Below are 14,611 nucleotides of genomic sequence, written 5' to 3'. Positions count from 1 at the left end.
CTTCAGGGAATTAAGCCAGAGAAATGAGTGTGAATTCAAGTACTTTCCATCCACAGCAGCTCTGCAGAGCTCTCAGAGAGCTAGAGATTCAGTCTAATTTAATTATGGGAAAAGATAAGGGGAAGACTTGCTCATTGGTGGTGGACATTCACAGAAGCCAGGCATCCAGTTTGCTGATGTCTGTTTTGACTCTCAACCTGTGCTGCTTTTCACAGTTCCTGTACCTAAAAAAAAGGAAACCAAAAAAAAAAAAAAAATCTTCTTGAAGGTACGGAGAGCCTGCTTTTCTCTCCTGGATGCCTGCACCCTCAGAGGAGGCAGGGGCTGGGATTACAGCTCTCCCCCTGCTTGTCTCCACCTTCCCCAAAGCCAGGGTAGGGGAAGCAGTGAGCACTTTCTGGTCCAGCTCCCATGCCTAGGAGGATGCCAAGCACCCTCCTCTGCTCCCAGGTCTGCTCCACAATTACAGTTCTCTTGTTTCTTTTCAAATCCAACATGTTTTATTACTGCTAGAATTATTTTTATTGTTAAAAAGAAATCACAACACTTTTCCAGTTCACAACATGGGAGCAAAACCAGGGGGCATGGAGTTGTGTTTCTTAAGGTAAACAGAAGTTAATAAAGAAGATTAAGAATGTAGTTATAGCTGAGTGGCATTACAAAAGGGATATTAGGAATCATTTAACAGACAAAAGGTTCAGTCAAAATGGGTTATTTAATAGGACTCAAAATATACAGACAACTGAGCAGAGCAAAGGGCTTCTAGTGCCCATCATCTTCACCTTCCAGAGATGCACACAGAAGTCTGGACCAGGATCATTAGATGTTCATTAGGGGAATCATACCGTGTGTTTTGACAAATCAACTAAGAGCACAGCCTTCCCACAGGCCGGCAGAGCTGCAGAGACTCAGTGCTTCTGTAGTAACATTTTTCCCAGGCTCTCCTGCAGGTTACAATTCCAATTACGCAGCCACGTCCTGTTCAGAGCTGTGTTTGTGAGAAGACAATGAGGGTGCTGCAGTTTGGGGCATGTCCTGGTTCATCAGGGCAGACGCCAACTCCAGCGTTCACTGCCCAGATGCTCCTTGTGCCCATTAAGGTTCCTGGCATGGACAGGGGAAGCTACGGCAGCAGTGCAGTGCAGGAACATCCAGTTCTGCTCCAAAGCTGTACTGTCAGTTCGTGGAAGCTCCGGATGGGCGAGACAGGGTTTCTCCAAGATTTACCGTCTGCTGCTTGACCTTGGTGTAACTTGAGAGCTCTCGGTAGTTCGGCCACGGAACCCTGAAGCTGTAACTTCCTCAAGGAAGCTGCCAAGCAAAGGTAAGGTTAGCAGAGACAAGGGCCAACTTTTCACTCATGCAGACAGAAAGTAACCACATGGCCTGGCCTCAAGCCTTTGAACAAAACCAACAAGTGTTCTACAACCTCAGTGCTATGAAAACATCTGTTTTCTCCCATGGTGTCACCAGGATGGGGGGACAGAGTGACTCCTTCATATGTGGTTACAGTGGCAAAGAGGAGAAGACCTGCTCACAACAGCATGGGATCCAACAAAAAACCCTACCCAGAACAGGGATCCTGGTCCCAGTGGTGATGATGCTCCTTCCCCTCATCAGGCTCATGTCAAACCCAGCAGCTCCCTCTCCAAGGAGGCAGCAGCGAGGAAGTGTCAGGGACTGATGGTCCCTGAAGGGGCACATGACAGAGACACTCAGATCAGGACTCATGTCCTTCAATGTAAAAGCAGCATCCTGAGAGATGGCAGTTGAGGGACAGTGGCAGAGTGGATGGATCATCCTCTGACTGACCTACTCCTCCAGCTGCTTGCAAGGGGAAATGTCCTCAGACTGGGACAGCTACAGCTACGAGACACTAATCAAGGAGGAAATAAGTGAATGGCAGCCTGCAGAAAGCTCCTATTTTCCAGTGACAGATCCTCCCACCAGCCAGGATGAATTCAATGAGGGAGAACAAAGTGCAAAGCTATGGGACTGCAATGACCTGCCCTGGGGACCAAAATCTGGAGCACCCAGCATGGATCACCAGGTCAACATCTTCACTGAACATGGCCATTCATCCTTAAATACTCCATCCTGTCTGGGAGGTCTCCTGTCTCTCCCTGTGCCACAAATGGTAAGGCTTCCAGAATGAGGGCAGCAGCTCCTCATGGGCTCAGCTCAGCATCTGCACCGAGGTGGTAGCCCCACTCGCCTTTCAGTAACAAAGCCAGGAAGGCCAGCATTCAGGCTTGTTTTTCTGCTCACTCAGTCTTCCTGTGTGGATGATAAGGCAGGAAGAGGCAGGGTGGAAACCTCCTGCTGAGGCATCTGTGACATTTCACAGCCAGGGCTTTCTGGAAAGTAGCCCCTTGAGCAGCCTGGGTCACTGTTTGTGCCTCACGCCCCAGCTCCTCAGCCTTGTCCCAGGGCTCACATCCACAGCAAGACCCTACCTCCAGTTTCCAGCCTCTTTAGACCACATTCAGATCTAAATAATGAGCCACAGGAAACCTCTGGGCACTAACCATTCATTCAGTTGGATCTCAAGAAAGTTTTAACCCAGTAAAATATTAAGCACACACTCAGCTGCATCCCAGTCTCTCCTCTGTATGATTTTCCCAGACACCTTAAGGGATTTTGAGGGCTAGACTCCAAGGAACTTGTCAGTTTGAGACTTATGCACAAGTTTGCCCTGTAAAGTCAAGTGAACGGCTCAACTGCACACCAGAGCAATGGTTCCACACAAAACCCAAAAGACAATGCATTCAGAGACACATTTGAATAAGTGAGCTGCTTCTCAAGAAAAAAATTGTCAGGTGGCGATCAGCTGCCAAGGGCTGGCATTGGCCAACTGCAGAGGGAAAAATAAAAATAGGTTGAAGCAGGGATCAAGCGTGCAGCAGTTAATGAAAATGTCTGGGAGTCAGGAGGGCTGGGCTCTGTGTCTTGCTCTGGTTCAGATCCTGAGATCCTGAAATCGGAATCTGCAAGACCGTTCAGTCCTAGCCCAAATCTGTTTCCACTTAAGCCCTGTTACGTCTTTAGAAGCGGAGTTAGGCTAAGCATTTGATAGTTTGGAAAGTCCTGTTCTGGAATGCTTGCGGTGTGTCTTAAAAGCCTTGTATGGACATGGCTGAAGTCGTGATCACTGTGGAGGCAACTCTGTTAGCAAAGAATTTCTGCTGCGTGCAGGACTGGGCTTGCATGGTTAGGTGGCAAGAGAGATGATTTCTACCTTGATGAGTCTGCAAAATGAATTTCACTCATTCTGTCACCAGGCAGTCTTCAAAGGCCAATTTTATCCCTGGAACATGCCACAGCATTTCAGTTTCCAGACTTACACCTGTCATGAGCCCAGATTCATTTCTTATCTGGGTGGACAGGTATGTGCAGCAAGCTGAGAGGTAGGTGTACATACAGACTGGTATTTGTTGGAGCTGCACCAAGGTCAGCTGCATCACACCTGCACTCTGGCAGTCTCAGCCCTGCTTCACAAAGCACAGCGGAGCCTAATCCAGCAAAACACACCAGAGCAAGGGAGACTAAACCTTGGAAACACAGTTGTTTGAATAGGTCTAAAAGTGGGTTAAGGTTTGAGACCGATTCAATCCTTTCAAGAGGACCCGCCCCCCCCCCAACCTTTGAAAGAATAATGCTCTTTGCATCGTTTTTGTTTGATTATAGGCTTCTATATGCTTTCATACGGCACTCCTGCCTGCAAAAGCCAAATGGGAGCATGGCCTACAGAGGTAAGTGCTAGACTAAGACTGAAGCCTGGAGCTAGTCCCAGTTTCACCAGCAAGGCACAGCTCACTCCTGCCCTTTGCTGCTGCTCCCCACCTCCATCTTTCACGTGACTGGCCTTGTCTGGAGTATACACGGACCAGACTGTCTTCTCCTGTGTGCTGATACAGCTCCTGAGCAGCTGGGTCTCTGAGTGCTGCTATAATACCAACACCAGAGCAAGACAGGTGTGAGTGAACCTTCACATGACATCCCTAGACATCTCTGTGAGAAGTCTCTGAAGCCAAAGGAGCTGTGAGGACTGCCCACAAAACAAAGCTCTGGCCCACTAGCATTACTTCATCACAGTTACTTACACCTGCCGGTCTGTGCAGTTTGGGAGGCGGCTGAATACTGTGCAAAACCACAGCAACGCTCCCACGTAAGATCTAATGAGGATGTGTTACCAGGAAGATGGTTACTCTGGCAATCCGATACAGTGCTACCCGTTTCTAGGTTGACTCATTCCTTCAATATGCTGATCAAGTTATCTGAACATTAACGCTTTAAAAAAGAAAAAAAAAGAAATAAAAATCAGGCTATACCACAAATCCTACAAAAATATGATTCCCCTAAAACAGGTCTAAAATAGGTCTACCTGCCCAGGTTGTGACTTTTGAGGGTTTTAAAAATAATAACAATAATAATAAAAAATCTCATGCAAATGCCTGTACCAGTTTCCAGATCTCAACACCACACCATTTAGAAATATGCATTCTAGGAGAGCAGCAGCCTGATTTATAAGAGGTGTACAGGAACATTGCTTGCGCTATGGTCACTCAGCTCTGTGATTACAGCTAGGGAGCTGTCCCTCCTCCCATTTTATTTTTAGGCATTAGAGTCAGGCAGACTGAGTTCTTAACAGAGAATGACTTGCTTTTATTTTTAAAGGGGACTCATGTTTATTTCCTATCTGGAGAGAAAGTGTGTGTGTGTGGAGAGGGAGATGCAGCGAGACGTTGTCACTTTATACTTCAGGAAGGTCTTAAAAGTAGGCAGCATGACCACCTCTGAGCAGCTCCTGCACAGAAGGTCTCCCCATCTGGAGTGCAGCTGATGTAAGAGCCAAACTCCCACCTGCAGCGGAGGGGTGAGGTGGAGCACAGTAAAAATGCACCATGCTGCGGCTGTTGTTATTTCCCAGGACCCTGAGGATCCTGCGAGAAACAGTGAGCATCTAGTGCAGTGGTCACAGCTACTTCAGCTCTGGCTGGGAAAGCCTCTGATCAGGGTGCGAATATCAAACCACAAGAAGAATTTAAACTGATCTCTCTGCTCTACTCCAAACCCTCCCTCACTCCGTAGTAAGGAGGAACTGCGGCTGGTCCAAACACTTCTCCCAGAGGCACAGGTATCCGGTGACCAGGCTCCACTGGCTAAGCACACTGCAGCCACGTTTGGCACAACCAGGCTATTACTGTAACTGGGTAAGTGGGTCAGGCTAGATATCCCCTTGGATTAGTCACAGCAGGTTTGTGCTTAACCTGTGCTCTGGATGAGTCAGCCCCACGTGCCAGATGTTCCTCCTGGTCTTGGTCTTCCATTTTTAGCTGATTATTGATCACTTTTTAACCCTTTCTCCCCCAAACCCAGCAGAATTTCTTTGAAATCCATTTGCGTGTGCCAGAAAAGAGGGGAGCTCGTTGCCCGTGTGACTGGTGGTAAAACTGTTTGCCAACAGCAAGGAATCAGCTCCCTCACTTTGAGTTTTCTTTAGGAAGCGGGGGAAGCCAGAGCCACTTATTTCCAGCTTTCAGCCCAGAGAAGGGGAGCAGCTAGGAGATGCTGCTGGCCACATTAGGCTCTCTGACTTCTTCAATTTAAAGTCCAGTAATTATGTTCCTGGCTTTTCTCTCCCTGCCCTAATGCCTAAGATCTCTTTGCATTCTGCATTTTGGTGCGAGCCCATGACCCTCCACAAATGTTAACTTAAAGAGTGGAGAGCAATTGAAAACCCAGAGATTTAACTCCAGCACAGTTTTGCCCAAATTCATCCAGTTCCTGCAGGTAATTACAGATGTTGCTATGGTCAGTGCTAAGGAATAGCACCAAGTCAAGAAAGAACTCTCACTTTCACCATAAATATAATTTAAATACATATTACATATGTATTTTTTAAAGAACCTATGATTAATAATCCCCAGCCTTCCAGCCCTTCCATTACAGCTCATTATGTTGCAGGGAAAAAAGCAGACAGGAGTTCTACACTCAGACTTCATTTATCAAGTGGTTTGACCCATAGCCAGGTGCAATGGCGTAGCTGCAGACTGAGTCCCCAGCATGAGCCCGCTGTAGAAGAACCACATTAAGTGGGCAGATGTGGCATTTCAATTCTCATACGCTGGGCACAGCTCTGCAGCGAGCTGTTGCTGAGGCTCGTCATGCAGGAAAACACATCCAGGAAGGCTTTTTTACCTTTTTGACAATCAAGTCATAATAGAAGTATTTTTAGTAGGGCTGCCAAAATTTCAAAAGTAACAGAGGCAGCCAATCTGGTTTGATTAGAAAAACGCTGAAAATTCCTTGACAACAACAGATTTTTTTCCACCCTCCTGGTGTTTCTCAAAGGATCCCAAAGCCTTACCAAATGCATATCTGTATACCCTCCTAGACTTAACAGCGCGAGGGTTGCCTGTTAACAGGAACAGAGGAAAGAAAGAAAGAACTAAGTAAACTGAGATGGGACAGATTTAAGGCCTCATCTGCAGCAAAACTGAGTGTGCACAATCAAAGAGTTTTTCTGATCTTTGGATTTCTGCATTTCTCTGGCTTTCAGCACTTGACTTTTCAGCACGCTTGCTGCTTTAATGCATTTTTTTCTCACAACTTGTGGTTGCAGGCAGGAATGGAAGACCCAAGCCACATTCCCAACCCTATCACAGACTGACCTGCCCATGGGTAATGTCAGGAAAGAGGCCAAGGAATAGGTGTGCTACATGGATTTATCTGTTAGAGGATGGAATACAAGAAACAGAAATTTTCTCATACCTTGTAAAGCCACCGGGATTTTTTCAGACGTGAATAAACTCCAGCAGCAGAGCCTGTTAGCTTCTGTAGCCTGATTTATTTATAAAGAATCCCTTAGTCTATGTGTCTCTTTTCAGCATATGAGCATTGTTATTAGATGCCTGCCCCTATTTAGCATCTCTATGGATATAAATCCATAAAGATCAACAGCGACAGATTCTCTTTGACTTGACTGTGCAGCATAAGGAAACTTTAAACAGGTACATACTATGCCCACTTTGGGACCCTCTTTGCAAACACAGAATGTTGTATTCTCCATCCCTACACAGAGTATTTTTCACTCCCACACTTTAAAGCATCTACTTACAGTACATTCATTGGACAATACAGATGGTCTCTTAAACAGATAAGCTTCCCACAAATATACAGCTCTAACAACAGAACCAGCTCCAAAGGCTTGTTTGTCTCCTGTTTTGTAAAAAAGCATGATGGATATCCCTTAAGCCATCCCCCATCCTATAAACACAGATGTTGATCACAATTTAAGTTGGACTGGTAAGAACAATGAAAGCACAGGATTAGTGTGCTTACATGGGCTGCTCAGCGCATTAATATAAAAATCTCCTTGTTTATTGTGACATACCAACCCTAATCCAGCAGAAATCAGCAATAGTTCATTAAAGGAAGGCCAGTGGATTACTAGAGGAGTTAGGACACGAGAAAATCTAGGTTTCCTCAATTAGACACCTTGGTGTATTTGCTGAAATATCCGTGATCCTCACGCACTTGGCTAGAGTTGCGGTTAACACTCAGTGGACAGGAAACTTCGTAATTTCTCAGGTGTCCTGAGTGAGTCGGCTTGCTCCACTGCACAGGCTGCTCCTCCTCTGTGTGCAGGAGCTAAGCAGGCCAGTCTTCCCTTGAAAAGGGCTCGAGATTACCGACTTGAAAGTTCTAAGTTTTTATTATTGTTAATGTGGCCTCTCATCAGTAAGGAAATCTTATTCAAGCCACTAGGGAAAAGCAAATCATTCAGGGCCGGGCTATTTTTAGAATGAGACCCTTGGCAGTCCTCATCCCGGGGTTCCCAGACAGGACCTTGTAGTAGTCAGCCCTTAAAAAGCAACAGCTGTTTTTTTTTTTTCTTTTTCTTTTTTTTTCATTTCATTGTTTGAAATGCAAATTTTGATAGAGTATCCTAGTTTTTCTGTAAATAATTCAGAGACTGCGCCAAAATGTAGTCACGGTAGAAGCCCTAACTAGCTAACATTGCTCATTACAGCACAAATCTAAGAAGCAGAACCCAACAATGTAGCTGCAAATCTTGAACTTCATAAAGCAGAAGTGAGAGACAGTCCCCACTCAGAGACCTTCTGGTGATCTAGACAAAGGAGAAAGTTGCCCAACATCACCTAACAGGTCAACAGCAGAGCTGGGATGGCAACCTAAAGCTCAAACCATCTTCTCACACCCCTCCTGCTCCCCACACTACTGCTTTCCTTCTCCTACTCAAAACACTGCTGGTGAGTTTTCTCTGTTCCCCCCCCCGCCAAGCGACAGTTTTTGCTGAATCTGCTACACTGATACACTTTCAGGGCAGGTCTCAACCTCCAATATGGTGTGAAAAACTATACCATCCCAGAGATCTCCACATTGCTTACTCTGTTTTTTGTGTTTAGTGTGGCGCAATGACAGTACCATCCAGGTTCACAGCACAGATGCTGGTAAAAGTTTGATGCAGGCGTGTTGGTAAATGTCAAAATCAGCCTCAAAATGCACCGGTAGACTAAAAGGTTACAGTGGATGCAAGGCTGAATATGAACCAGGTTTTTTTGTGTCCTTGCAAGATGACAATTTACTTCTTTCTTTTTATCAGTCAAAGAGCGGCTAGTATGTCCGCTGATCTCTTTTTCTTACTATTTCTAGGCTTGGCTAAAACAGGATTTAGTCCAAAGGCTACTTTGTAAAGCAGAAGGTTCAGCAAGCTGGGTAATTTGGGCAGGAATTGGTCGATATGTGGGCTAATACAGACTTGCCTTTGTAACCCAGTTCATAAAAGCAATTTACTTCTGGGCTAGCATCAGTTCAGGAGCTTTCCAATCATCTGACATTAAGCTAAAGTAAGGACCAAGTTTCAGAGTGGGCACTGTGAATTTGGAGAGTCTGGACATTTTTTTCTGAGCAAGTGATGAGAGGAGCCACTGGATTTTCTTGCAAAAGAATTGTTACTGCTTCTGTGCAGGCAGCTTTGGAGCCTGAAGATCCCTTACAGGCATGAAAAGGAAGGGGTTTTATAAATATCACACTGGACTCTGATGCAGCAGCAGCGCACATACATGGTCTGAAAACCAAGCCATTTTTTAGCCTGCTCGCTACACTTGAGTCCACCTGTCAGTAACTGAGATCAATGAAGTGCTTGACAGCTGTATTTCTGACACGCAACGCCTGTGGTGTTAATGGTGTGTGTTTCCTGAACTCCAGGAGACTGCTGAGGCACCCAAAGCTGTTAGTCAGCTCTGAAAATTTCATCCCAAATGTTGAGAAGCATAACTTTTGCTTCCTGTTGCAGGACTGCATTTTGTTTGCATTCCTAGGTGGTAACATTGAAGCTCTCCTTCCACCCCAGCTCAGAGCAGGGTGTTCCCTTCAAGCTCAGAGCAGCTGCTGGACACCACCAGGTTCTCTCCCAGGACTTAGATTTCACCACGCTTCCTGCTGCAACATATGGGAGAGATGTTGGTCACCTGTCACATTCCTGACGTTATCATCCTTCTGATAACTGATCGGCTCCCGGCCATGGCAGTGTCATTACGAATGGGGACCGAACAGCGTGGCGGAAAGGAGCAAGGCACGTATTGAAAGAATTCACGCTCTTTTGCTTGGCTAGCAACAAGCCATGCTGATAGGAAACAATCCCCAATGTGGTCTAAATTTTCACCTGTGCTCAAATACTCAGATGAATAATTTGGGTTCAGGAAACATTGTTTGTATTTACAAACCAGACATTTCACAGAAAATAAACCAGGTGTTCCCTATTGACTGGAATTTTTGGCCAGCTACAGCAAAGCAGTTGCAGGTTTCTGTACAAGCCATCTGACTCTGTAAATCCCGACCAAGACCCTTAGGAATGGCTCACTCAGCTCAGTGCAGGGGACGTGAAATACCATCAGCATTGCGCGACACGAGCCCTTCTAGCTCCAACAGTCAGCTGCTGGAAAACCCCAGAGACAGTGACCTAGGAAATCAATGAAGCTCAGCATGGTCAGTGCTCCCTGGTATTGCTCAGTTTCTGGACGGATTAAGCCATTACAAATGTCTGGCCTCCCAGGAAAGGCAACTCGGAGTGTACAGCAAACCAATAATGAAAGCTCCATTCTCCAGGGAGAAATGCAAAAGACACAGCCAATACTCTGCAGGCTTGTGGGCGGCAGAGAGCCCGCTAGCAGTGTAATCATAGAACTCAGTTCTAATCATAGGTACATTAACTTCACTGCTATCAAATGCAGTTGCTCCAGATTTCAACAGGAGCAATGAGACCACAGTCAGTTTTGAATTCCTGTGTGCTGCACTGGCCTCTCATTCATATTAAGAGTGTGTGGTGAATTATAAGCAGGAAAAACTATACACATCGACTTCCCTGCCCTTGAATTCAGTAGAATGGACATTAAACCTTCAGCTTGGTAGTAAGTCCCTCAGCCATAATGAGCAGAGATAGGCTCGGACCATTTACACACATTTCTCTGTTTTACTGCGTGATGAAGATCCCTCAGGCGTCACAAATTCATGCTCATGTCAGCAGTTTTATACACACAGAATCCACAGTAAAGAATACAGTTATTACCTTTTTGTGTTGTGGATGGTGGTCCCACCTAGGACGATCCGGACCCCCGGGTTGGTGCGGTTAAGATTATAGACAGTCAGCGCCTCTTCGTAAGTTGCCCCTCCAATGATGAACACAATAATATCTTGGGGCCTGCAATAAAGATGCAAATGTTGAGATGGGATCAGACAAAACACAAGGATAAATCCTGTACTGCTCATGGGTGCTGAGGCAATGATCCTGCTGATTTCTCTCCCCAGACCATGTCTCATTTCTGTGACGTGCTGGGCTCAAGACTGACAACAATGTGTAGCCCATTAAATCGCTCTTAAAACATTGTCTCTCCTAAACATTTACACAACGTGCTAACGGTCCTTAAAAGCCTCCTCAGCAACACCCACACGCTGCATCCCCGTGGAGCTCTACCATGACACATACGCCAATGTTTAATGCATGATCGAGGCACTGCTGCGGCTGTTAAAGTAAGATCAATTCAGGAGTCAAACGAGGACAACAGTGGTGCTTCAGACCTCTCAGGCTTGGTTTGAAGGGCACAGATCAGCTGCAGTTTTGCTGGCTGATTACAGAACTACTGGGATTTGTCCATGACTTTACCTCTGAGGTTACATTCCCTAGCCAGCCTAGAAATACAGGATGTTACAGAGAAGTAGCATGAGGGGAAAGGGGGAGAAGGAGTGCCTTCATCCGACAAAATACAAAATCAGCCATATGCCCTGCACATTCTGCTTTCAAAGGAAGGCTGCACCTTCCTTGCACCGCTCTCCCCAATCACTTAAGTTTTCCACTCTCAAGGACAGCAGAAAGTGCTTGCAACCCATAAATCAGCTCTGCCACATCTACAAGCTGAGACAACGATTTCTGCAGAATCTACAGTTAAAAGGTGTGGATCATATCCTGTCAGTCATCCGCTTGATTCAGAGCAGTCAAGTCTCGACACAATTGACTTTCTGTTGCCATCTCAAAACTCATCTCTGTCTTCCAAGCAGGTACTTCTGCTAGAATACGGCTGCTTGCTGCAGTGGTGGAAGCAGCAGGCATTCATCTGCTCACTCTGTGCAAGCTCTGGATCAGTGACAAAGCAAATGGAGCATGAGAGAGGGATGACCCCAGAATGCACCCAGACTCTTGTGTCTCTGGTTACTCCCTGCTGAGAAGCCAACCTGCAAAGCCCTCAACACCTGTTACTGTCCAGAGAAGCAACACGCACATCGGAAGGACGAACAACAGGGACTTCCTTCTTGGCATCACTGAACACACAGTACTACCAAAAGCAAAACTGCTTCTGCTGTCAGAATGGGACACTGGCTCAGAACAAGCCATCAGATCTGCACAACTGCCTCCCTGCGCCTGGAGGGAATACAGAAAGGTAAGAAAAATTAATGGAAAACATTAGCACACACCCCTTCCCAAAGTGATCTTCGTTACCAATAACCTTCCAAATCATAAGTCTTTTTCAGGAAGTTAGGGTTAGGTCTGTGTAAGATGATTTGGACAGACAAAAGGAGATTTCAGACATACTTTAGAAAGTGCCGGTAGTCCCCCTTGGCGGGGTGGAGAGGGAATACTGCAGCCTCAATGCCTGGAACATGGGAACTCTATCATTTCAGGCACACCCTCTGGTGACACACAGCATTGCTATTTCAACACCAAAAAGGTTGTTGCATTCAATATAGTTCTTCTGCAGGTACTATGCAATTCGTTATCCTTGGGGACTATAATAATTCTAATAATGGCCAAGACTTCCAGCTGCGATTTACTGCACAGCTTCCTTGGAAAGAAAAAGGCTCAAAGTGGAATCCTTTGTAAGAAGTCAGCAATAGTGGAATGTGCTATGTTAGATGCCTTATGCCTGCGCTCTCTGGACAGAGCGGCGAGTTTTACCCTGCACATGATTCACCCCTTCCAGCCAGGAGCAGTGGTGCAGGCAGTGCTGCCCTCAGGATTTCAGTGATGCAGTCTTGCTGAAAGTCTTCACTTCCCTCCCAGAGCTCCAGGATTTGGTGTGCTCATCCCTCCCTGCTGAGCTACACTCTGTCCCCTGCACAGAAACAGCCTGTGAAATCTTCTGCACTGCAGCCTTAAGATAAGCAGGTTATATATAGCTACCGCACATTCAGGCTGTGCAGGTTCAAACATCTCACTGAGGCAGACGGAGGTTTTTGCACCTTAGTGACAACACAAGTAGCTGAGCCAGCCCCAGAGGACAGAAGAGTGCTGTACCTTGTCTTTTTAGCTACAGTCAGGCATACGGCTTTGGAAACTAGATGCAAATGTGCCCAAGTCTTTTGGGGAGAGAAATCAAAGGGAAGGGGAGACACAGCAATGAAATAATCTGGTAAGCCACTGTCAGTTGTCAGAAAAAGTATACCCAATATCTCTACAAGCCCACTTTTATCATGATGCATGTAAAAGATGTGCCAAGTAGGCCACGCCATACTTCGCTTCTTACGGAGAATGTCTTTTAGGTTGAGAAAGCTGCACCTCCCCAAAGTCCGGTAACACAGTTAGGACCTTTAGGGTTAAGGTCACCTTACTAACTGGATCAATGAAGTGACAAAGAAACAGATGAGGCAATTTCTTACCAAGGAGTCTTGTGCAGACTGAAAACCACAGGATCAGTCTCCTGGTACCATCATATATGCATTTTTGGTTGGAACTATCAAAGACCTAAGGAATTTAGATGCCGAAGTCATGTGACTAGCTCTCGTGCTCCTCTGGAATATTTTAACATGTACCAGCCTTTAAATTTGCCATCACCTTTCACTGTCACCGTGACACCAGCCTAACCCTAACCCCAACTCTAGGGTTAAGGACTAAGCCTGGCACGGGGTAGTGGGGGCAGGACTACAGCCTCTCTCCCACTTCAGGTGCCTTGCTCAAAGCATCTGGCATTGACCTGCAGACTTCTCACAGACCACAAGTGAGCTAAGTCATGCAGAGGCAGACAGCCACAGAAAGAACAAAAGGATCTTGGTGTTCTCGTGAAGTGCCCAGGGAATTACTGCTTATATCAAGGGCAAATAATAAGCAATTTCGGAACAGGAAGAAACTCCAAGACTGTTATAGGGTTAGTGGGAAAGCAATCTACAGCAACACTGGCTCCAGCTGTTGCGCTCCTCAGACCCAGTTTGTGGATGTGGCTATGTATCTCCTCGGCTTAACTACCAATTTAACAGCTAAATGCTCGAAGACCTCAGACAGGAGGAAAAAGCAACCTCCTTGAACGAACAAGGACACAGTCAGAGTTTTGCCTTAAAAAAACAATCCATGAAAAGCAAACTATACTAAACACAAGATAATATATATGATTTAGGAATAGTACTCCTTTCCCTAATCTTCAGGGCAGTATGTGTGAGCTCTGATGAAAAAGCATACAGCCAAATGGTTCCACATCACATGCTTCCAAAAAAGGAGATTTTATGTTCGCTGCCTAAGGAGATACCTCACCCATCCCTTTAGATGTGTGTCAGCTATAGACATTTCTAAATGGTTCCAAATTCTTCCTCTCCTCAAACAGTCAACAGGAACTTCCCCCTCAACAAAATCAGTGGGAGAAAGATCATGTCCTGTCATAGAATATTCTAAACTAGATAGTATCGGTGTGTTCTCATGTTCCACGTTTAAGTCTGAACTTTGACGGGCTTTCAGACACAGTAACTTTCCAAGATTTTTCAATAAGCAGGTAAGTAATTGTGGTAATTTGAGAGAGACATGGAACGAGCTGAGTCCCATCTGGATCCCCAGGGAGCAGTGTGTCTTCTCCTACTGCTATTTCATAGGCTGCTGCCTGGCTCCTGCAAAACATTGAGGACCCACGTTTGGTTTTAAGAAGTGCAGCAGTGACAGAGCTGTCTTGTGGTCCGATTACAAACTTGATGTTGTAAGAAGTGGATGCTATCCATCTTACGTAAGCACCACCAGGCCCAGTTGGTCTGCTCAGGACAAATGCCCTATTAGAGAAAATCCCAGGTCAAAGCATAAACAAAGCAAAAGCTCCACCCAAAGGGGAGGCTTTGG

At 45.9% G+C, this 14,611-nt stretch overlaps 1 protein-coding gene across 2 annotated transcripts in view; it reads right to left on the bottom strand.

Annotated features, from left to right (window-relative positions):
* Nucleotides 1-696: 696 nt before the first annotated feature.
* The window catches only part of VPS45 (vacuolar protein sorting 45 homolog), a 28,881-nt gene continuing 14,966 nt past the window's right edge, over nucleotides 697-14,611 (bottom strand). The window contains exons 14-15 of one of the 2 annotated variants that reach the window (XM_075040811.1): nucleotides 10,595-10,726; nucleotides 697-1,311 (exon numbers count right to left, since the gene is read on the bottom strand). In XM_075040811.1, the coding sequence (XP_074896912.1) occupies nucleotides 1,224-1,311; nucleotides 10,595-10,726 (220 nt within the window). In that variant the 3' untranslated portion in view covers nucleotides 697-1,223. The other variant, XM_075040812.1, reaches the window with a different exon arrangement.

Source organism: Buteo buteo, chromosome 11 (assembly GCF_964188355.1).
Source record: "Buteo buteo chromosome 11, bButBut1.hap1.1, whole genome shotgun sequence".
In the NCBI taxonomy this organism is placed as follows: Eukaryota; Metazoa; Chordata; class Aves; order Accipitriformes; family Accipitridae; genus Buteo; species Buteo buteo.
Note: the sequence above shows the minus strand (reverse complement) of the source record. Positions and strands in the feature narration are given on the sequence as shown.